This window comes from Telmatherina bonti, assembly GCF_933228915.1.
Source record: "Telmatherina bonti genome assembly, chromosome: 9".
Taxonomy (NCBI): domain Eukaryota; kingdom Metazoa; phylum Chordata; class Actinopteri; order Atheriniformes; family Telmatherinidae; genus Telmatherina; species Telmatherina bonti.
The window spans coordinates 13,560,306-13,585,815 of record NC_136627.1 but is presented as its reverse complement, the minus strand read 5'-3'; the positions used below and the strand labels follow the sequence as shown (position 1 = coordinate 13,585,815).

At 36.4% G+C, this 25,510-nt stretch overlaps 1 protein-coding gene and 1 long non-coding RNA gene across 3 annotated transcripts in view; both read left to right on the top strand.

The window, feature by feature from the left end:
* Positions 1 to 4,852: 4,852 nt before the first annotated feature.
* On the top strand, positions 4,853 to 5,905 carry LOC306760706. Its single transcript, XR_013771451.1, has 3 exons — positions 4,853 to 4,953; positions 5,034 to 5,172; positions 5,776 to 5,905. It is a non-coding gene; the product is annotated as an uncharacterized lncRNA (long non-coding RNA).
* A 9,460-nt stretch (positions 5,906 to 15,365) lies between these two features.
* Positions 15,366 to 25,510, top strand: part of igsf11 (immunoglobulin superfamily member 11) — a 122,306-nt gene continuing 112,161 nt past the window's right edge. For both annotated transcript variants that reach the window (XM_079246665.1, XM_079246664.1), the window contains exon 1: positions 15,366 to 15,921. In XM_079246665.1, coding sequence (XP_079102791.1) covers positions 15,861 to 15,921 — 61 coding nt within the window. In that variant the 5' untranslated portion in view covers positions 15,366 to 15,860. The remainder of the gene's footprint in view (positions 15,922 to 25,510) is intronic.

The following is a 25,510-nucleotide window of genomic DNA, read 5'->3' as shown; positions in this document are numbered from 1 at the left end:
ATTGCTTTTGTAATTCAGGTCATAAAGACTTTTTTGCAACTGATACTGACTCCTGTGTGGATCCATGACTTTACTTATCTGATCATTTCAGATAAGTAAACATGTTTAGGGTCAAATTGCAATTGTTATAAATAGACGGGGTTAAATGGTGCTTCCTACTTTCCAATTTGTCTCTTTTGTCTCATCAGCGTGAGTGACATACATGTAACATACATACTGGCATAATAAACCAGGGGTTGCAAATCTTGGCTAAAAATAAATCCTCTCTGCCAAAAAAAAAATGCATCTATTTGCTGAAATACAAATGGGTAAAGTTGAAATGGTGTTTCTTACACTATAATGTGTGTCTTTATTCTCTTTACTTGTGTTTCATACATGCAACTTCCAAACTGGAATAATAAACCAGGGATGCTGCTCTGCCAAATAATCCATCACTGTTGTAATGTAGAATATTATGTTTTCTACATTATAACGAGTCTATTTTGTTTCTGGCTGGCTGGCAATCTGGCTCCCACCCTCTTTTTATAGTTCTTATCTTATCAGGTTTTAAATCAACACTGTAATATTCTTCTCATTATTCTTCTACATTACATTATTTTCATTGTCTTATTATTATCCTTTTTATTAAGTCAAACCTCGAAACATAATAATGACAAAAAACTGCCAGACAGGAGTAGATTCTTCTTGCAGAGCTACGTGCATCAATGCAAATGGGCATACAATTCTCAGCAGACATATTTTGTTTTTGGCACTGGTCATATTCAGATAATTCCATACTCATTTCCCCATCCCACCTCACAGAGGACAAGTAGAGTGTAGGATGGTAGCTGGGAATCCAAAACATGCATCTCCATTATTTTAAAGAGACTAATGCTATAAAGTTATGTTGCTTCCTAAACTATTTGGATTTGTCGTACGTACTTTATTTGTGTCATTGTTATTATCATTGTTATTTTTCTTTTATTTATGTTTTTCTTTAGAAAAGGAAGGTCATTTTTTTTGTTTCTTCATCTGACGCAACTATCATTGACAGCATTTGCCTATACAGCTTATGTCAAGGGCCGGTTCTGTGTGAAGGCTCCATCAAGGCTAAAAAGGACATAAAGATTTCACAGCAACATCTGCTTCCATCCTGGAAGCTTCTCTCTCAGGGAAGGCCTTGCAGAGTTCAGCAAGACAATAGTAAACAACGTACTCCATCCATCGCCACAACATGGCTTCTCAGGAGAAGTATCTGGGTGCTGAAATGGCCTGCCGGCAGTCCAGATCTTTCACCAAGATGAAACATTTGTATCATCAAATAAAAAAATATCACCGAAGGTCTAGGACAGCTAGAATCCTGCATCCGACCAGGATGAGAAAACATTCTGCTCCTAAAACTCCAACAAAAAATAAAAACAAAAAGAAAACTTGTTTTTCTTTTGGTTACATATTTATGTACTGTAGATGTGGTGTTGATTAAAACTCCTGTTTAATTGTACTTATTTTGTGTGGTTGATTTATTTTCTTTCCTTTATCTACTTCTTGCTGACTGGCTTTACTAATCCTAAATTATGTATTCATATATTTATTTATTTGGTTTATTTGAATTTGATAGATTGTTTATATATATGTTGATGTCACTAAGGTCTCCCAGTAAAAAAAAAAAAAAAAAAAAAAAAAAAAATATATATATATATAAATATATATATATATATATATATATATATATATATATATATATATATATATATATATATATATTTTTTTTTTTTTTTTTTTTTTTTTTTTATTTTATTTTATTTTTTTTTTCAAGTGTGAAAAAATGTTTTTTTTCCACACTTGAGTTCACTGTACTCCAAAGGCATCCTCAGTCACCTGACCTTAACCTAGAGAATCTTTGCAATTTATTGTTTTTTTTTTTTTTTCGTTTTTTTTTTTTAATCAAAAACGAAATAATGGGACTGTATACAGGAGAACTGGGGGATTTAGGGTGATATAAAAGGAGACTATCATGCTTAAATGGGGTGACAAGTATGTCATTAGAAATATTAAATGATAAAAATATTGGAATTAAATAACTCCAACAACTTTTGTCCTCCCTTTTCTGATGTTTCAGGACTGTAAGTTATTACAGAGGATGATCCACAACTGTAAACATCCCCCTCTTCCAGTTACTTTGAGATGTATTGCTGCCATCAAATTAAAAGAATCAAATTTTGTTCCTGAAATGGTAAATTATTTAATAGGTTTTTTATGTTTAACTGGGTGAACAATATGGGATTTAAAGATCACTTAAATTTTTTTTTTTCTTTTTTGTTAACATTTCACTCAGCGGCTTAAATTTTTGGGAGTTAGAATACATATTTGATTGTCATTAAAAAAAGCAAAGCAAAAGACGCACATTTTCCTCTTAAAAGGCAAAACATTTCTTGCTTTAAATCCGTCTGAATTAACAAGATCTTTGTCCGAAGTGCCATCCCCGCTACGGTATTACAAAATGAATGTGTTATCAATGACAGTTACCAGTATCTAATGACAGCTGCCCATCCCATCTGGGGTGGATAAGGTCAACTCATCCTGCTGTAAAATACATAAAAGGACAAAGTTAAATGCTCCTATACCAGCAGGGGTCGAAAAAATAAACAACACACGATGCAGCACTAAAACAGAGCCTTGCTCGTTTACCTAACATAAATATTCAAGTTGTGGTGAACTTCAGGACTGACAGTGGAGGAGACTTACAACATTTAACATTGAGGATCTCCTCCAGGTCTTCTGAATCTTTAATAGAGTTGTAGGGAAGCAAAAAAAACAAAAAACAAAAAACAAAAAAACCCCACACATTTGGGGTTTGCAGGAGCCTATGGTACATTGAGTATAAGGGGTGCCAGCAACATCCAACAATGCAGAGGCAGAGAGAGAGACCCGTCAGATAACTGTGATTAAGGAGGGGAAAACAGTTGGGGCAGCAGAATGCCATTTGGACACAGGCCGGGGTCTGATCAGACCCTGTTGGGTCACCTGGAGGATGGAGTTTTTTGTAAGACTCAGAACACCCAGTAATTCTTTGCAGATCTGCCAGGTGAGACACACCCCGTCCTGTCTTGTTGCTTCTCTTGTCATATAATTTATAGCCCTGAATGTAAAATCAACATCTTTTTGATTTGATCAAATTAATGTATTAATGTATGTATGTAATGTATTAAAATAATCATAAATCTTAGTAAAATTTGCATACAATGGAATGAATGAACAAAAATGCATTATCCAGCTCCTCGCTGTCATTCAGCTAGTGAGCAGTATAATGTTTACAAGTGTCATTAATAGAACTGAACAGGATTTTCTGGATGACATGATTTTCAAAGTCATAATTTATGGTTTGTGTAATTAAAACTTGACAAAGTTTGACTTTAAGTGGATTTATCATTAAATCATTGTTTCTAAACCCTCAGGTTACCAGTGAAAAGGGGGAAAGTTTGTAAGCATTAAACACGCAAATAAGTTCTTTTAAATAAAAATGTGTTTATTTACAGACATGAAATTGATCCATGACAACCAGGCAGGAGTGAAGGACAAAAAAAAAAAAAAAGTTGTAACAGGCATCACTTGTCAACAAGTCCCAATATAACCCAGAAAACAACAGCGTCAAAATGACTCAAACAAAGAAGAGCTAGAACTGTGACAGTTCACAACACACCCCTACTGGGCTCACAACGCAAAGATACAAAGTACAAATCTGAACGACACCACAAAAACCACATTCCAGGCTGACAACCAAGGCAAGCTGAGGCAAAGTGAGCAATCAACACTCAGCTGCCTGGTTGTCTGCCAGCCTGCTCCTTAAAAATGGTCTGACGAGCTGGACCCAGATGGAGAGGAGGAAAAGCCCACCAATCCTGGACAGGGAATGCTACAGCCAGCCAACCACAGGAATGGAGCGGTGCAGCCAGTCGCAGGAAGGAGATAAAGCAGCCAGCCAATGGTCTAGATGGGATCAGTGTCCAATTTGAATGAAGTGGTTGTGGCGGGACGTAACAATCATTTCAAAATAAATTTACACGTCTACCCAAAACCAATAAACATCTACTCAAACCTTCTCCAGCAAAACCTTTTCTGGGTTTTTACATGAAATTGTTCCTGCTCCAGTCTTATCTGGGAGTTTTTTTTTTGTCTCTGCTCTTCCTAATAGTTTGTCTTAAACTATAATTTCCACTACTTCTACGACTACTTCCAATAGAACAATGTACTCTATCACTAAGCTCATATCAACCTCATATTTCTTGAACCTGACAATGAGTTCACTGAACTCCAAAGGCATCCTCAGTCACCTGACCTTAACCTAGAGAATCTTTGCAATGTAGAAAATTCTCAAGCATGTGCAACTGAGAAATCTGCATCAACTATGCAGTGGTGTAATGTTTTATGGACCAAAATCACAGAGAGGGTTTTTCAACATCTTCTTCTTCTTTTTGCATTTCTCAGTTATGCTCAAAAATGGATGTAACCGACAGTTTTGCGAGTACTTAAACACAACTTGTGGCAATAAGTGATTCTGTTCCAAGACGCAGCAAATTGGGGTGTGTTTAAAGTGGGTGTTGTTCGTTTCTGTTCTTAAAGGTGCGCTGAAATATTTCCTGACAGATAGAGAAGCAATCAGTCTCATCCAGCGAGCTTTGGAAAAGCACATCATAGATTCAGACATGTCATCAGGTAAGTTTAAATCTAGCCTATCTGAGCTGGTTTTCTGCAAATCTTTTGTTAGTTTTTGTTGTGAGTTGCTTGGATGACTGAGGAACCATAAAAGGCAAGTTTGATTAAATTGCACTTTAAGTTTATTCAGGCTTTTTTCACCTGATTTTTCTTCAATTTCCAGCTGAGAAAAGCGATGAGTTGAAGGAGGAGAATGCACAAAATGATGAAATGAGCCAGCGCGGGGGCAAGGATAAGGGCAAAAGGGCCGGTCATGAAAAGGTAGGAGCTTTGAACTGGAGCCACTGGAAAAGAACTCATTTTCATGTGGAAAACTGACATTTCATTTTGAACATTTTTAGGGACACAAGTCAGACAGCGAGGATGAAGATAAAGGAAAGTCCAAGGGTGGACATGGACATGGACATGGACATGGACATGGACATGGGCGTGGACATAAGAAGTAGAAGTGGGGGGAAAAGCGGATCCTCCTCTGATGAGGTGCAGTATACCCCCCTCTGTTCAGTAATTAGGGATCTAATATAGATAATATAGAACGTGGTCTGTTCTTGTTTTAGTTGAGGAAACACCTAGAATAAAACTTTAATCAGCACCCTGTTTTTACTGCTCTCATGTTCTGTAGTCTGTAGAGGACACAATAAAATGCAGCTGGAGAGGTAACCTACCAGACACTAAACAATTTAAAGGTGGAGAGCTTCACCATCCACTAGTTCGTGTTTGTAACATCCACAACAGGTCTAACCAGCAACACCTCTTTAAGGAAGATTGAACACACCACACCCAGCCGTGTATTGTTGTGTTTTAATTTTAATTACATCTCTGTCTGCATGCTGGTTCATACCAATACCTCTGTTTAAAGGATTGCATTGACTCCAGACCCTGACTAAACCTTCCGACATTGTTATACAAAAAAAAATAAAAATAAAAAAATAAATGAAATAATGCAAAGATTCACGTTGAAGTGAATACATTTCTGCACAATGATTCATACATTACAGACGGCTACCATGTTACTTTTGATGTTCTTGAATAAATTATGTATTATTTCTTAAGTAAGTGCAATGTCCCTTTTTGTCATTCCAGGACTGATGCTTCCTGCTGGATCCAGCTGCCCTGCTTGTCACTTAAATCTTTTATTGATTTAGAAGAATGTCTGCGCAACAACTTTTCTTGTCTATTAACTGTTACCATGGAAACATGGCTGATACTTTGGGCAAAAACCTGATTCTTGGAACTAAATTTGACAATAAATACATTGAACTTGGATTTCTCTTCTAGAGCGCTCATTTCTGATCTCACCACTAGATGGCAGTGTCTCCTGTTTTAAAGTCAATTCTGTCTAAAGGTTTCATAGAAAATGTGAGTTTATTACAGATATAGTAAAATGCTGTATAAATGTTAAAAAGGGATTGAAAAAAATGCAATGCTTAAAACGACTGCTTAAAAAATCTAACATATTTAGAAAAAGAAACTACTTTCTTTTTAAATTATACTGATTAATAGGCTCAACTGATAAAACAGTAAGAAGTACTACAATTACCCATAATTACTGTAATAAAAGTGACAGAAATGCAGATACACAGATGAAAACAAATTAGCAATGTACAAAAGTATGAAAACACTTGGACACCCATGATAAGTCCTGTGGCTGTGAATGATTCTGCAATGAAAAGATGATATTACTCTTAAATATCACAACAAGAGAATTTCATGGTATGTCAAGGAAGATCATCTTTTATTTTGTCTTAAACTTTACAATTAACAAAAAGAGATAAGTCCCTGATGGATTATTATTTTAATCTATTTTGTCCACTTTCTGCAATAAAACCTATCTGTGCCCGTGGTCATAGACCTGAGCATGAGCTCTACATGTTCACTTTTAACATGTTCTTTTTATGAAATTTATAGGCCTTTTTCTGTCAAAAACACTATGCGCCATTAAAATTTCATTTGAACTTTCCTGAAGTTCTTCACTTTGTTCATCTATACATTTTTGGTGCTGAATTTTTGTGGTGAGGATGGAAGAAAAAAAAGCATTTTTTTCAGTAACTTTCATGAGAGTTAATTTTTTCTCTCTCTCTTTTTTTTTTATTTATTTTGCTGTTTTTTTGTTGGAGAGAATCTGCACAGTAAGAGAGTGTAGCTACTACCAATCCACAGTTGACTTCCTGAGGATTCAGCTTGCATCACATTCAGGAAATACAGTAACCTGAAATATAAGAAGTTTTTAAATCGGAATGTAATGATTTTCTTATGAAGCAAAAGCAGAAATTGCTATTCATATTCCTCCAATTTATTTTTACAACCAAAAATGGTAAAATACAGAAGTATTTTTTCCGAAAAATGTATTATGCAAACGTATTAGCAGAAATTATGAAAAGTGCCGGGGCCTAAGAGGATTGGACTGACTAGTGTTACTCAACATTAAGATCAAAATAAAATCAAAATCAAACTACAAAATAGATAAAAAAGAAATTAACATAATGTGAAAATATTGCATTTCATAAGCAGATCTTTCACATTTACATTTAATGAATTTCTAAAATGCATTTTTATGAAAAATGAAATGTCCCACTCTAATTATGATCTGGACGTTATAAAAGCACCACTGCACTAAATATTGCTTTTGTAATTCAGGTCATAAAGACTTTTTTGCAACTGATACTGACTCCTGTGTGGATCCATGACTTTACTTATCTGATCATTTCAGATAAGTAAACATGTTTAGGGTCAAATTGCAATTGTTATAAACAGACGGGGTTAAATGGTGCTTCCTACTTTCCAATTTGTCTCTTTTGTCTCATCAGCGTGAGTGACATACATGTAACATACATACTGGCATAATAAACCAGGGGTTGCAAATCTTGGCTAAAAATAAATCCTTTCTGCCAAAAAAAATGCATCTATTTGCTGAAATACAAATGGGTAAAGTTGAAATGGTGTTTCTTACACTATAATGTGTGTCTTTATTCTCTTTACTTGTGTTTCATACATGCAACTTCCAAACTGGAATAATAAACCAGGGATGCTGCTCTGCCAAATAATCCATCACTGTTGTAATGTAGAATATTATGTTTTCTACATTATAACGAGTCTATTTTGTTTCTGGCTGGCTGGCAATCTGGCTCCCACCCTCTTTTTATAGTTCAATAGAGCGGTCATGATTTGAGAAGGTTTAAATATTTTCACTTTACCTGAAGTTCGAACTATTCGGAAACTTTTTCTTTGACTGTATGTGGTGAAACTTTGGAACAATCTGGGTTTAAAACTTGAACAATGCTAAAATATCAACAGATATAAAATGCTCTTTACAAATATGGTCTTGTCTCAGTATACAGACAAAAGGTCTGAAATGTGCTTCAGTTTGCTGTCTCAAGCTCACTTGTGTTGCTTGTGGTTTTGTTGGTGATTTGGTAATTTCCATTGTATGTAGGATGTCCATTAGCTTATTGGTATACTGTGTAGCATTACCATTGCTGGTGTTGTTTGTTCCGCATGTTTTAACACCTGAGTTACTTGGTAACAAATGTAATATTTTGTTATCCATTTCCCAGATCTTGTCTGATCAGTATAAATTTAATCCATAGTTGCAGCAAGAAAGCTAAAAAAAAAAGAAAAAAAAGTTTTATGTATCCCTGAAATTATTGCAAGTAATTTGGATATACAATGGGGTGGAATTTAATAGGTTTTCTTCCTTCCACTCCCTTTTTTTTTTTCTTTTTATCAAGTTTTTTTGTTACATGGTTCATTATTTAAAAAAAACAAACAAACTTGCAAGTCATTTTGTGTTCATTCAGTGAGTTCTGTTCAGGTACCATATTATCCATTAAAACATAAGGTACAAATCTTATCAGGTTTTAAATCAACACTGTAATATTCTTCTCATTATTCTTTTACATTACATTATTATCATTGTCTTATTATTATCCTTTTTATTAAGTCATACCTCAAAACATAATAATGACAAAAAACTGCCAGACAGGAGTAGATTCTTCTTGCAGAGCTACGTGCATCAATGCAAATGGGCATACAATTCTCAGCAGACATATTTTGTTTTTGGCACTGGTCATATTCAGATAATTCCATACTCATTTCCCCATCCCACCTCACAGAGGACAAGTAGAGTGTAGGATGGTAGCTGGGAATCCAAAACATGCATCTCCATTATTTTAAAGAGACTAATGCTATGAAGTTATGTTGCTTCCTAAACTATTTGGATTTGTCGTACGTACTTTATTTGTGTCATTGTTATTATCATTGTTATTTTTCTTTTATTTATTTATTTATTTATTTATTTTATATATATATATATATATATATATATATATATATATATATATATATATATATATATATATATATATATATATATATATATATATATATATATATATATATTCATTCATTCATTTTCTAAACCGCTTAAACCAATTCAGGGTTGCGGGGAAGCTGGAGACTATCCCAGCTGGCTTTGGGTGACAGGCAGGGTACACCCTGGAAAGCTCGCCAGTCCATCGCAGGGCCTATATATATATATATATATATATATATATACACATATATATATATATATTTTTTTTTCTTTTTTTTAATTTTTATTTATTTATTTATTTATTTTTTATCAAAAACGATATAATGGGACTGTATACAGGAGAACTGGGGGATTTAGGGTGATATAAAAGGAGACTATCATGCTTAAATGGGGTGACAAGTATGTCATTAGAAATATTAAATGATAAAAATATTGGAATTAAATAACTCCAACAACTTTTGTCCTCCCTTTTCTGATGTTTCAGGACTGTAAGTTATTACAGAGGATGATCCACAACTGTAAACATCCCCCTCTTCCAGTTACTTTGAGATGTATTGCTGCCATCAAATTAAAAGAATTAAATTTTGTTCCTGAAATGGTAAATTATTTAATAGGTTTTTTATGTTTAACTGGGTGAATAATATGGGATTTACAGATCACTTAATTGTTTTCTTTTTTTTTTTGTTAACATTTCATTCAGCGGCTTAAATTTTTGGGAGTTAGAATACATATTTGATTGTCATTAAAAAAGCAAAGCAAAAGACACAAAGTGAAGTTTGATGTTGCTGTCGCTCAACTTTGAACATTTTCCTCTTAAAAGGCAAAACATTTCTTGCTTTAAATCCGTCTGAATTAACAAGATCTTTGTCCGAAGTGCCATCCCCGCTACGGTATTACAAAATGAATGTGTTATCAATGACAGTTACCAGTATCTAATGACAGCTGCCCATCCCATCTGGGGTGGATAAGGTCAACTCATCCTGCTGTAAAATACATAAAAGGGCAAAGTTAAATGCTCCTATACCAGCAGGGGTCGAAAAAATAAACAACACACGATGCAGCACTAAAACAGATCCTTGCTCGTTTACCTAACATAAATATTCAAGTTGTGGTGAACTTCAGGACTGACAGTGGAGGAGACTTACAACATTTAACATTGAGGATCTCCTCCAGGTCTTCTGAATCTTTAATAGAGTTGTAGGGAAGCAAAAAAAATACCAAACAAAAAACCCATAAAGAAAGAAAAATGAAGCAGTTTCAGAGAAAAATTAATAATAAATCAAGTATGCATCTTTGGGCATGTTGAAGAAGCCCAATTTCACCCATCCATCATCCAGAAACTTGGTTTTTACCTTAATCTGTAAAGGAATATTGAAAGCAGAAACTGATAAACTCTTCACAGGAACATTTCTCCAAAAGAATTGATCTGGCTTGAAGGAGTGTTCTTGCTCAGAGTAAAGATGTAAGTCCTGCCAAGACTGCATGGACAATAGATTTTCATTTGCTATGAATACAAAGAAGAAATCTACTTGTTTTCCACAAATAAAACAAAGAGATTACTGACATAAATGAAGGACTGTTTTGATTATCTAATCATAAAAAAAGTTTAACACTTTATGAGGCAACTGACTATTTTTGATTACTTCATTTTCTATCATATTCAGGATGAAATTTATTTATGTTTTTTTGTTAATGTAACAACAGAATGGATGTCTTGGTACATATCAGAAGGACAGTTTTAGGTTAAAATGTTTAATTTCAAGGTATATCTTTGAGTGCCCAATAAAGGTAATATTAAAAAGTAAAAGTAATATTTTTCCGACATCAGTGCCACATATCAGCTTCAGGTTTAGCTCATCTACATATATTTTCTTCGGCCATTTCGACTCACCTCTTTTAACTTCTCAAACAAACATTGATGCACAAGAGTGTGAAGTTGTAATGATCTATGACATACATGACTGATCCAGCATGGGATTTAAAAGCATAATTACTAAATCATACACACTAAAACACAGTGAATCTAAATATTTTAACATCCAGCTGTTATTGTACATAACACAATGTGCTACATATAGCAGAAAGAAGATTTATGTCAGACGCACACGTTATATGCCACACTACACTGACTCAATGTCACGCTTCGTCTGATTCCACAGAAGTTGTATGATTAGTGAAAGGACTCGCTGGTGTGGGATGCAGCAATCTTGTTTGGTTCGCATGTAAATGGGCAACAGCGCCTCAGAGAGGGGCTCATCCCTGTGGCTAGATGGCAGAACTGACCAGTGAAAGCGTCCACAAGTGATTGTCTAAATGTGTGCAGAGGACACAGTGTTGTTTATATGTGCGTGTTAATTCTAAACATCATCAGAAACAATGGATAGATGACTCATTGTGTTTTACTTTAAATTCTCCCCCAAACTGGAGCTTTTTCTCTGAAAGGAAATTCCTGAAATGACTGTGAAAGGGCTGGACATAGACGATGTTCTGCATGTGATATAACTGTGCATCCTGATAACAGTGAGGAATTCACAAAGCTTATATGTTAGATGTTAAAAAGGAAACCTTGTTAATTTTATATAGATAAAAAGAAAATCTGATGTGTAGATGTCTTAAAACTTTTTCCTTAAAGGTGGAGTATGTAAGATTTTCAATATTTTCAAAATAAATTAACTAATAAAATAACTACAATCATAATTACATAGTTTTTTTAAACATGAAGGTTCCAGACTGTTAATATTCGATGCGTTATTAAATTACAAGTTTAATTAATGACAAATGACAAAAAGGACTTTTTTTTTTGTTTTTACTGGTAGGCAAACATTTAAGAAGTGTCTTTGTCATTAATTAAACTTGTAATTTAATAACACATCAAATATGGACAGACTGGAACCTACATATTCAAAAAACTTTCTAATTACGATTGTAGTTATTTTATTAGTTAATTTATTTTGAAAATTTTGAAAATCTTACATACTCCACCTTTAAAACTTTAAAAAAAAAAAAAGTTTTTGATGTCCTGTTTATTATTTTACTGCATGTAAGATCATCTGATCTATTGCAGCAACCCTTATCAGACTATGGACGTATATGTCATATTAGTCTGATGTTAAAGTGCAAAGTAAGGGTAACAACCTCAATAATTTGTGTGAAAAGAAAAAGGTAAAGATAATATTAATGAATGAAGTGTACCAACAATTTACCAAAAATAATATCTAGACTAGTTTTCGCATCAGGATTTTATACACACAAAAAGACCAATCTAACAAATAAATAAAAACAGTTGGAGAGTGCTCACCTCCACCAAGCCACTGGAATTGCTTTTATACCCCAATGATTGTGGGCACCAGTGTGTTATTTAAAATCCCTAATTTACAAATTATCCCTTTCTCGTCATGGGCACACACAAACTTACATCACACCCGGTGGTCACATGACCATGAACAGCTTGCAGGTTAAAAACATCCCTGCACCAAACTGTACAAAATTTCTGCATTGAAATTTGTAAGTTGTTCTTGTGCTTTTATATTTTCTTGGTTTTTAGTATAAAAGCGATCCAAAATGTCATGTTGATGCCATCAGTGTCAAGACGAGAAAAAGATATGAGGTGAAGAAAGTGGCAGAGGGTCTGATCGAATGCTCTTATTTCTGTCTACGGTCACATTGTGGAGGAGTTACTAAACATAAGAACATCACAAACCATCAACAGATCCTTGTTATTGTTATTGTGAACAGCCCTTTCATGGGACTTTTGGCATCTATACAAAACCAACCTTAAGTTTTGGACATCCTAACAAATGTTTTACTCACCAGAATGAACCAAAGTTCCTGACTGCTTGCACTTGCACCTGGAAAGAAACCTTTTAAAGAATCCCTGAATCCAGATCCAGATCAACTCGAAATTGTACTCACATGTTCCATATTCCATTTCACAGATTCCCTGAAAATTTCATCAAAATTGGTTCATTACTTTTCGAGTTAAGTTGCAAACAGACAGGCAAACCACTGAAAACATAACCGTTGTCTTGGTGGAGGTAATAAATGGATCTACACAGAAGTCTTGACACTGCAAACATAAAAGTAATGTAAATGTGCGTAAACAGCAACAGCCTTATGTTGATAAGTATCAAAAAGTCCAGGAAACATGGAAACATGTGTTATTTATACATCTTCATTTGCTATTTTTATTCCACCAGTCAAACATGATGCTGCATTTTTTTTATTACATTTCACCTTAGGGTGACTGAATCCACCCTGTCAAATGTTGTGCCCTGCTTTCAGCACTTTTAACATGATTCAGGCCATGTTTTTATTTATTTATTTTTTTTTAATGTACCTCAGATGCAACTTGCATGAATATCAGAAAAGTTTCTCAACCACTTTAAAAAGGAAGCTGAAGATCTGCGTGAGTAAGATTTAGAGTTCAAGCAAGAGAATGAGTAAGGTATAAACAGACAGTGATGTGGAGGCCTCAGGGCATGCTTAAGATGTTCCAACTTGCACCTTATTCATCTCCCGTGGCAGCTAAATGTCTGTGAATTCCTGCTAACTGCATGGGAGGATAGAATAAAGGATAGGAGGGATGGATGGTTGTTCCCTTTGATTTTCTACTTGTTTTTTTAGTTTAAGAATCAAATGAGTGAATAAAATTCTAAAAAAGACAGAGAAAAAGCCGTAGCCATCAACTTTCCCTTTTGATACTGTGAAACTGCTAAGACTAGATGTTCTGTCAAGTGAAGGAGATATAAACATTAATTTAGGGCTGAGGTGAGCCAAGTGTCATCAGTGGATCATTAGAGGCCTGGATGTGGCTTGATGCATCTTTTTGGTCGCATTTTTTAAAAAAAATTTTTAACCACTCTGGGCTTCTTTTAGTCTTTTCTTTTTTAAGCCTTTTACCCCCCAAATACTGTAATACTGACAGTTTGTTTTAAGTAGCATGAAACATATTTCGTATCATTGTATTGCTACAACAAGAACAAGCGTTGCATGTCATGTTTTTTTTCTTCTTCTTCTTTTTTGTTATTTTCCACAGTGATGTTTCAAGCCACTGAAGAACTCAGAAGAGTAAGAATTATTGAATACAGCATCTGTTGCAGTGAAACTGCATTGATATATATTACATTATAAATTAGGAAAGTGATGAATGAAGGGTCTGATATAGCAACACTGGTCAAAGAGGCTGCTGAATTTGGTTATTATGGCAGAAAAAGAACAGGTTTCACAGCAGATACACTTTGTAATTGATTACACTTTATATTTATGATCCTAATTTATAGCTTGCATAAATCAAAGTTGCCATGAATCTTGGGCTATATGCAACATGGGCAATATAAATAGTAGCCTATGTGGACATCATGAATTCATTCAGCATCAGTACGGCAATATAGATCTATTCTATTCTATTCTATTCTATTCTATTCTATTCTATTCGTCCTTCTTCAGACGCGCCGCAGGAGGGCATGAACGTCTCTCTGGTTAAGCGTCAGCCGTCTCCCAGCAACAGCCGGGCTCGAGCTCCTCTCATCAGGCGCAGCTGAGGGCCGTAAAGCTGCACACATTTAAGCTACGGAAGCCGGGAGGAGGCCGGTGAACCTTTGGTTATAAAAATAAAATCCCTTCGAGTTCCACCAGTTGCCTCGTTTCTCGAAAGCGTCAGTTTTAATGAAGCTGTTTGAAATTCGAGTGACTTTTGGTGTGGTTGCATTGTAAAAAGACAGATAAAATAAAAGTTATAGGCTATTTAAATAAACCTAAGAAGGAGAAAGATATTAAAAGATCAAAGCTCACAGAAAACAAACAAACAAAAAAAGCTTTTGTGTCAGCTACTCACCCAAGTGGAGATGTGTTCAGTTTTTTTTTTTTTACTGCTGCATGTGGGTATTTTAGCGTGAAACGGTAAGTTTTATGAATACATATTGAACACACAATCATTTACAGAAGCTATAAAGATGTAGATGCAGACGACGTAAACTATTCTTGAGGCAACTCACCAGAACGAAATTCAGTTTAATTGTAAAACCACGTGACACACCTAGGTTTTTGTGTTTAAGGCTAGTCAAACAAACTGACTGAAGTAAAACTTCTTTAAAAGAATAAACTGTGAATTATTAGCTACACAAATATTTGTTGGGTGAACAATAATGGAAGTTGAAACTCCAACCTAAGTGTTTTCCTATAGCACTAAAATGACTAAATCAGTCCTTGAACTTTTGGTCAAAGCTTAATAATTTTCCCCGTTACGTTTTCACAAACGTGTATTTCATTTTGAAAAACCTGCAAGCGGAAATGGTAGTGTATCCCGTGCTGCTTCCAGCCCCGACCTGTTCCGCTCGGCAGCAGCGGAGCAGACGAGAAACCATGGAGCGCAACAAGACGCATTGGAGAGAGTCACCGAGCGGACTGGAGAGGAGTCAGCTTTATTTCTCCCTGTAAGTCTCCCAGCGGAAACAGTGGACTGGTTTGGGGGAAAAAAAACAGAAGGACTCTTGACTTTTCCAAAAGCGTGCGTAAACTAACCGGAGAGGTGCGGGAAGGAAAACAGCCTTGCAGTCACTTACAGCTATCAAAGGACGTAAGGAGAATAGGACTTAAACAAGAGAAATATAAGAAGTGGGGACAAGAAGACAAATGTCATTTGCTGTTCCACTTTTCCTCTAACATTTGGAGAGTTCAGACAGTTTTGGAAAAACATCGCAGGTGCGCGCTGCGTAAAGGCAAACCTTTCCTACATGTCCCGTTTTACAACAAGGAAGACTTACTTTTCTTTAAGGAAACTGTAAGCAGAGCTGAAGTTCACATAAAGAAAGAAGCACAGGATTTGACGTGAAATCCAGCCAGCAGGCACTTAGGAACCATGGTGAAGTTTCAGAACTCAGACCTATGGATAGCCTGGATGGTTATTTTCTGCATGGAGGGTAAGTTGCTAGACACTTAAAAAACTTGTACATCTCCAACAACAACAACAACAACAACAACACACAGTGCGCCTCTTATCCTTCAAATCATAATAACAGTAATGGGTCATCTTAGCATTTGAAATAGCTTACAAACTCTTTGTAACGAGGATAAATATTTCTTATAGTATCAGCGCAGCAAAAACAGATGCATCTGGAATTAAACTGTACTACTGGTCCAAGCTCTCCAAGAGCGCGTGCCACAGCCCATTTGATCCCACCATTTCTTAATACACTACTACGTTTGGATCATGCAGACAAATCCCCGGCAGTCCCACAAAAACCACAGCGCCGGTCTTCATTGACTTTTCACCCTTATCCCGCTCCCTGACTAGTCGCCATGTCGCCTTTCTCCAAAACACTTTTGGTTATGCGCATCTTATCCATTATGCGCTCCGCTGCGGTATCTGACACCGCTTTTTTCCTCGGCTTCCACAACACTGGGTCTTGGAAATTAGCTGTTTTTTTCTTTCTTTTTTACAAATTAAAAACGTGGTATATAGTAGGAGTGTCCATGTTTTGAAATAGAAACACAGCAGACGTTAGAGGGCTGCTCTGGTAATCCGTCCGATTAACGAGAAGTGGGCTATGGTGCTGAGCAGCAGCGCAACAGAGCGCGGCAACCCCAAAGGAAAAAAAAAGAAAGAAAAGAAATGACTGTATTCCTCCACTTCTCCAGTGGGAATAGACTCCGTGCGTGTATAAATAGCGCGTTTTTTCTTTTTTTTCCTGACCCTATCTTACTTCTTACTTCACTTCAGTTATTATAGCAGTTACCCAACTCTAATTGAAAGCGCATGTGAATTAAACAAAAGAATTCTTTGTGTTTCTTTGGTATTGGTCATGACAGAAAATTACATTAACTTCAGCTCAGAGAAAGTATTATTTGGAATAAAATTCAGAGCTTGAAGAAGTTGCAACACATAAACACGCACACAAACGAGCCCATTTATTTATTTATTTATTTCTAGACTGAATGTATGTTATATGGGTTAAGAACATTAAGCATGTCTTTACTTATAATTTATGTGGTTTAAAAAAAGTTGGAGCACGAGAAGAGAAACGTTTGAATGAAGATCAAGACTCCAGGGAGTATAAAGTCAAAGAAAAAAAAAAACCAAAAACAGCATTTCCTTTTAAACCACACACACACAAACACTCTGGCCGGACATGTCAATTTGAGACAAAACAATTGAGAGTGAACTCAGTTCTGACTGGCAAGGTGGTTCACTCTCCCACTCGCTTATCAAGAGGGATACTAGGTGGATGAATCATGCCTGGTCAGCTTTGCTTTGCAGCACATACGTATACACATACAGAAACATGCATCCACATGCATACACATGTATACACATGCATACAGATGCATAGTACCTACATAATTAGATTTCTGTGATCAGCTTTGCCCAGATTTTGGTATTTATTTTCCAAATTAAAACAGTGGATTGTAGAGAAATTTCCCTAAAGAGATCAGCATCCACATGTCTTTCCACTTCTGAAGACTGACTTCACTGAGTAATGTCCTCATGACTTGGGCAGACCGGTGTGAATTCAGCTGCTCTACCAATGAGGCAACTTGTTCCCGAAGACGCTGCACAGGCAGGACAGCGCTCCTTCCCTCCTCTCGCGTCTCAGTGTGGAGCTGGCAGTGTTTCTATAAATAAGTTGTGATGCAGCAAAGCCAGTATTGATTGTGGTTGCTTGTTTTGGCAGCACGTACCCGACCTCTACCTTTTTCCTGTCAGACATTGTCACTACAAAGATCTGATCGGTTTAGATCAATGTTAGCTGCAACTGTTTTCTGTTGTCAGACAATCAGACCTGAAAGAATACTTTTTATAATAATCTAGTGTGATTGGCTGCAATAGCAGATCTTCTTTTTTTTTTTTAAGCAAAAAAAGCCTAAACATAAAAATGAGATGAAGTGGAACTATTAAACAACTTAGACAAGAATCAATCTCAGCAAAGTTCATGTCAGGACCGATTCTCAGCATTAGATAGAGGGCGTTTCATGTCTTTTTCAGCGATCCGCGCTCCCTTAGCTTCACATAAATATTTTATCCTCACCTCTGGAGTTAGTTTCATTGGAGAAAAGTTTGTTGCTCAGATCTGCAGCTGCTCAAAGTATCAGAGGAAAGTTTTCTTAAAAAGTTAGGGGAATAAAGAGCAGAGGAAGCAGGCTAATGAACAGATTGGTTCAGCCGGTATCACAATAAACATCCCCAGAGATACCAACACAGAGCCTTTCTCTTTCTGACACCCAGAGTTTTACGATCCACCCAGGAAAATGCTGGAGGGTGTTGCAGGGACTGATCCAGCGGTTCAGTCAATTCAGCAAATTAAATCCAAGCAGAAGCTGTTGGCTCTGAACTTTTCAACTGCTTCGCTCTGTTTTGATTGAGTGCATACACACCCTATAGTACACTTTATATTTGTATTCACAGGAACGTTCAGATTAGCCTCCAGACTTAAATCCAGCTGTCCGCATGTTAGGAATGAGGACTCCAGTGAGAACAAGGAGCAAAGGAAAAAAAAGAAAAGACAAGGCAGAGTGTTTCTGTAGCTCATTGACATTCAGGGCATTCGTGTCTGCATGAAAGCGGAACTTAGACCAAATCTCTTCTCCACTCTCACTGTAAGCTTGTTAACCTTTGAGCCTATGCTTAAAGCCCTGGCATGAAATTACATAGCAAGCCAGGATTGTTTGTTGTTTACAATCTTGTTCTGTTTATGATTACATTTTTTTAGACTGTGGATCTCTGATTTTATGTGTTTTGTTCTTTTGATAAATAATTTGATGACCAAGGTACATTCAAAGACCCAGTTCAAAATGTGTGTAAAAATGGAATTGAACCATACTGAGGAGCATCCATGTTTACAGACCACAGTTGTACCAGAATAGAAAAAAACAGTCCAAAAATAGATCGACATAAGTTGTTTCTCAGGATTGTTATAAGCTAAACTGTAAAAGCTGAACTACTTCTTCTTAATGATTAATAGGATAAGTTTTGGGAGTTTGCTAGTCTGGAGCACATGTTAACACAGAAGGGTTTCAGAGCCTTTTCCAGACAATGTAGAGTCCATCATGGTACAGTGAGAAAAATTATCCACCCATGGACATTTCTTAACCTTCAAAGGTGTGGAAGTCTCAACATGCTTACCGCAAAGTCAGGCTGCAATTGCAGAAAGTCCAAAAACTGCATCTCAGACTAAACAGACCTCATTAGTCAGTAGTTTGTGACAGTAGGGCTGAAAACCTTTCAGGCTGTTTTACGGAATTTGATGTATACATTTATTTGTCGTGTCAATGACTGTTGTAACGCCATCATAATTTGCCTGACTGGTAGGGGTGGGAAAATCAAATAAAAAAATCAGATATCAGAACAGCCCATTGCTTAATAATTCTAAAATAATTTTTTTCTTAAAAAATTTATTTTTTAAAAAACAAAAAAAATAATCCACTGGAACATTATTATTGTTTTTATTGATCTTTTTACTTGTCTTCTTGGGCATTATAGCAGCAGAATGATGGTCTGGCTACTGGGTTGTTTTTTCCAAACTGAAATCAACAAAAATGGTGAGCAAAAAAAAGTTTTGTTCATTTTTTTTTTTGTTTTTAATCTACAAAAATCAGCAATATCCAAGAATTGGGAGAATCGAAATTTAAATCGAATCGGCACCCTAAGAATTGGAATCGAATCAAATCGAGACAAAAGCATATCGTCACAGCCCTACTGACTGGTAAGTCTCAGCTGTGGAGGCACTGGTTTAGCTGTCTTTTGTAGGGTGTGTTGTTTATATTTGTTATGGCCTGCTCGATGTAAGTTTTTATTGTTTGTTTTGTGTTGTTGCCTTGGACCTCGAGTCTGTAAATAAAGTATGTAATTAAGCATAATAATTATTAAAGGTCATGATAACCCAGTCAGAAAAAGATTGAACCAGTATGGTTTGTTTAAAAGAGTTATCAGGCAAATGCCTTTTCTCTCTGGAAAAAAAAACAAAAAAAACATTACAGGACATCTTGGATTTATAACATCACATCTACATAAACTATAAGATTGTGGAACAATGCTGTAATAACAGACAAGACCAAAGTAGAGTTGTTTGTGATAACTATTCCAATGTTTTATGAAAACGGCTGAAACTGTCGAGCACGGTGGTGGAGGGTTGATGATTTGGGCTCGTTTTGCAAATGCAGGCATCCAGACACTTTTGCAGCTGTAAATGCCAATGTTTAAATTTACAAGTGTCACATGTGAGGCTGTAAGTGTAAAATGAGCTCATGCAACACATCATTGATCCCAAGTGCAGATCAACCTTGGCCTGATTGAAATGCTGTGGAAGGACATTAAAAAGAGCTGGATACATGAACGCTGCAGACCTTAAACAACAGAAAGAACTTTATAAAACAACGCGGAGCAGAATTCCTCCATGATGAGGCAGATGATGCCCTGTAGAAAATGATTATTTCAAGACTGGCTCCACATGCTACAGAATCATGTGGTCTACTTAGTTTTTCATTATAAATTTCTTTTTGCCATTTAAATAACGATGCAATCTAAAATGTCACGTCTTATTCAATTTTAAGAGCCATATATATATATATATATATATATATTTTTTTTTTTTTTTTTTTTAATGTCCTGGTACAGAAAGCAGTGTTGGATTGATTGGATTCCTCTTCACATGACTGTTACTTAATACAACATCTCTTCCTTCCTTCCTAATGCTTGGTATGAAAAAAAAAAGGAAAAAAATTAACTCTAGCCTGTGTAATTTTTCCTCCTTTTTTACGCCCGCTGCTAAAAAGGAGCAGCTGGAACAAGAGTGTTGGACAGATGGAACTTTCCACCTCGATTATTTTTCCCACTAAAAATAGCCTCTCAAAAAATTAAAGGACCTCTGGGACTGCTCGCAAAGTGCATGTGCGTGTATGTGCGTGCGCGTATGTTTGAGCGACAGAGGCGCAGAGAACTTCAGACGACGGGGTCCCTTGGATGATGGCAGCAGCAGCCGCCATCCCGGGAGTGTAAATGAATAAATGATGGGCAGATATTTGGAGAAGAGAGAAAGAGAGAAAGAGAGAGAGAAAGCGCAGCGTTTGCCCGGTCCCCTGGTCTCTTAAGCACACATCTAACTTGGCTCCAAAGAGTTCACGGGCTGCTCTGCTGCATGGCATTCGGCCAGGCATCTGGGGCAAACATCTGATGTGGTTTAGCTCATGGAGGTTCGGGGGATTTGAGGTTTTCTGGGGTTGGTTGTACCTTTAATCAGAGTGGCAAATGAGTAAAACATGAGTGAGTTCTGCGCATGTAGGGGAGCAGGCTGATGCAGCACTGTTGTCAGCTGGGTTTCTTTTAACTGCATTTGGGTTGGATGAAGAGACAGGGTGCTGCCACTTCCCAAAACAGGGACTCATCTGGAAGGAGTCAGTGCACTTGTCAGACATGCTTTAGACTAGAGGTTTGTGGCTTAAATGGTTCCAAAAAAAAAAAAAAAAAACGTTCCTCCCTACTGCACATTCAGTCATTTTAGATAAGAATCAGACAAGAAGAAGTTGAGTCAAGTAACTTTTTGTAATATGACATGTAGGAAATTAAAGACACTTCATAAAAGCTGCAAGGAAAATAGGTGCTGTTGTGCTACGAGCAGATTTATCTCAGTCTGCTCGAGCCACATAATCATTGCTGTAAGCAGCAAGATAATTTCCTCTGTGGATTAAGTGTGATAAAAGCACTATTGTGAGAGCTGATGCTAGTTAACAATCAGCAAAGGCATCGCCACGCTGGGGATGGAAGTCAATCAGTCTTGAAATGGTGCTTTATATGTGCTTACAGGCAAGGAACAGATGATGTCGATCCATGTGATTAATACATAATATTGCCTTTTGTGTAGTATACTGTGACAGGTTGTAGATTGGAGAGGGGAGCAACTTTTGGCATGATTTAATTTTTTTTTATGTGTTCATGTGTATGTGTGTGTGTATGTGTGTAGTTATCTCTGAGTTTATACATATTTAAAGTGGCTTCTTCACGTCACGTTGTCCTGAAGATCCTACCCTTGAAATGAGCACTTTTGCTTGGCTGGCTCCTGAGGTTTGACAGGGGCTTCTGCCGTCAGCACTTGCGTATCATATTATTGAATCAGGAGATGTTTACTTCATGAAGAAACAACAGTAACTTGTACAAAACGTCGTTTTGAACAAGTACCAGAAGGCTGTGTTTTCTTGTGAGCCACATTGAACCATTACAATAAAAAAAAAATCTGTCCTTTTCAGTCGTCAGCTGATCAATGATGTTCCAGAAGCTCCGCATGAATACAAAAACGTGTAAAAAAAAAAAAAAAAAGTCTTAAATCCAATAAATCTGTGGAATATCATGCCTTTGAGTTGGCAGTGTAATTGTTGTTTTGCAGCAAAATTATCATTTTAGATCAAAGTGCCTTATAAATAAAGTTGTATTGTATTGTATTGTTGTTTTGCATCAGTGTCAGTTCATATTAATACATGTTTCATAGGGGTACTCCATTCCAAAGCATGCAAAACCAAACAGTAGCGGTATTTGGGTTAAGGTCTTTTCTTACCTGATTTATCTTTGAGAAACTTGCACAGAAATAGTGCTGTTCTCTTTTTCTTCAGTGCAACAACACAATCTTGCATATCCGCAACAATACATGTTAATTGACTTATCATTCACAAAAGCCCTCCCACACCACTCACTTCCTTGTGTGGATTATTTATTGCGGCTCTCTGTCAGTGACTGCCACAGGGTCGTTAAGTTGTTCTCTGGTGTTGCTGAGAATAGATGCTGTGTTTATCATTGGAGGCCTTTATGAGCTCAGATCAATGGAGAAGCGAATGCTCCTGTGCTCAGATCATTCCCATAGGTATGTGCACACAGTGAGGATGTTTGTGCTGGGGGCTCTCGCTCTCTTATTCCCCTGGCAAATAAATTACAGTCCATCCCAAAGGATCAAGGTTTCCCCTAGACCACAATGACCTCATCGGTTTGATCCACCAATCCTGAATTTCCAGGTCACAGACAGTCAGATTGTCTTGTAAGTTCATTAGGCAGAGCTCACTTTTATCTGTTCAGCTGCTCTTTTGTTTTAAATTTGTTTTCTGGATGAATTGAATTCGGAAATAGGTTATGTGCTGTGGTAGGATGTACCTTATATAAATAGTAGGAGGAAAATAAGAACAAAACATTTTGTACAAGCTCTATTGTCACCAGCTAAACTGTCTAAAGAATTGATGTAGCAATGCCTAGCCAACCTTAAACTTTGTAAGATCTTCCACTCAGTTTGAATTATTTAATATCAATATAGTGGATTGCAATTTAACAAATGTTGTTTCCAAAAACATATAAGCAATGCTGATACAATTGTAACATTATAGCACTCATTTATATCTGAAGAATAGTCAAAATCAACATAATGCAGGCTTAGAGTGCAGAATAATACTCCAAAACCCAGAACTACTAAAGGTTGCCATGTTCTAAAATGTGTGCAAACTCACTGCAGGTGCAAACTTATTTACAAACAGTGAGCACTTAGGTTTGCATCTTTCAACGGTGCAAAATAGCACGTCTCGATCTAGTTAGTATGTCTGCCACAATGAATTTGCTCTCTGAAGACGATATTTTGCATGTGTTGGCAGGAGAAAATGTAAGTATTTCAATTTAGCACTCGCGATGTGATTTATCAAACTTGAAAGCAATTTCGTTCATAAAAACTGCGCCTATATTTAAAAGGTTTCAAAAGGACATGCAAACAGACTGCACACATAATTGCATAATTGCACACATGGCTGCAGTTATTATCACTAGAAGGAGATGTTGAAAGAAGCAGAGATGCAGAGAACGTGGTTTTCACCCTTGGGGGAATATTTTTGGGATGAACGAGGAAAACAATAATTGAGCAAACATATGGCTCATCCAGCATTGCCATTCTGGAGATGGATTAGGAGAGGAGTCACGCATACCTGTAAATGACAGATATTGCGCATCACAGCTGTGATCCCCAAGATGGGCTGTCCAAGTCCTAAATGCTGCATGGCCACTAAGTTTCCACAAACTCAGCGGTCATTAACAGAGACCAAACAAGTTTCCTTTTATTTCTCTGCAGTTGCTGCTTTTCTCAGAGTAATATGAGCAAATGATTGCGCTCATGTGCGACAAATGTCAGGTCAGCGCAGGATTCTTTTATTTTCAAAAAACAGTCTTCTGTTCTCAAAGTTGAAAGCTGGTGAGTTCTTAGAAGGCTGGCTTGTAGGTGGGTCAGTTTATGAAATCCTTATTAAAAATAAATGAGACCTATATTAGAAACAAAAGTGTCACATTCATTCATAATTTCTTTCTTTTGAAGGGAACAGTGCATGTAGCCTGATTTGCAGATGTTTTAAACAGGTGCCAAAGAAAAACATGACCTGCAACATTAACCAGTGTAAAAATTCATCATTTTGTTTTGGCTGAAACCTATTTTCACTGAGACTTTGGGTAAAGTTTTTGGTAAATCTGTATTGTTCCTTCAAAAAAATCCAAGTTAAACATTTCCTAAAATGATTAATTTCAGTGTCTTTGACTGGAATTAAGATAATAAAAACTCAGGTATTAATTGTTTAAATCTTACATTTATTTTAAGAAGAATACAATTGGGGAGTCTCTCTTTCATTTGACACTAGGGGTGGGAAAATCAAATTGAAAAAAAAAAATTGGGATTTTTTTTACTTCTCAATTTTAAAATTGATTTTTTTGTTAAAAAGTCTATTTTTTTCCAAATAAATAAAACTAATCCAGTATAAAATTTTTGCAGTTTTTCTTGTTTTTCTTGATCTTTTTACTTGTCTTTTTGGACATTATAGCAGCAGAATGATGGTCTGGGTTTTACCTAATTGATATCAAGAAAAAATATATGCAAAAAAAGAAGTTTGATACATTTTGTTTTATTTTTAATCTACAAAAATCAGCAATATCGAAGAATTGTCGGAATTGCAATTTAAATCGAATCGCCGCCCAAAAAAATCTAATCGAATCGAATCGGGACAAAAACGTATCGTCACAGACCTATTTAACACCCAGAATATGCAGCAAATCCAGATCCAGATACAGCAGAATATGATGAAATCAGGAAAAAAAGGGAGACTGTTGTGGCCAACATTTGTTTTGTTTGTTTTTTGTTTTTCAGCAGTAATGATGAGAACAAAACAAAAATGGACACCACAGTGCTCCTTGGGGGGAAGCAGGGAGTCTATAGAGGACTTGATGGGGGGTGCTTTCAGGACATAGCTTCATGAAGGTATCCTGCAGCAAGGACTATGTATTGGTATTTTCAACTGTTCTCTCTGCAGTACAGTGGCCTTGCACCACTAATTTGAAATTGATTGTTAATTGATCCACACAACAACTAAATGACCTTAGAGCGTTTGATGGACCCAAAAGATCTACTGGTGTCACTGAGTTGCCAACAGATCCTGTGTCCTGGTTTGGTGCGTGGCGGTCCGCCCTTTGTCTTGACCGGAAAAGTGTGTAGACTCCAAAAAACACACTAGAGA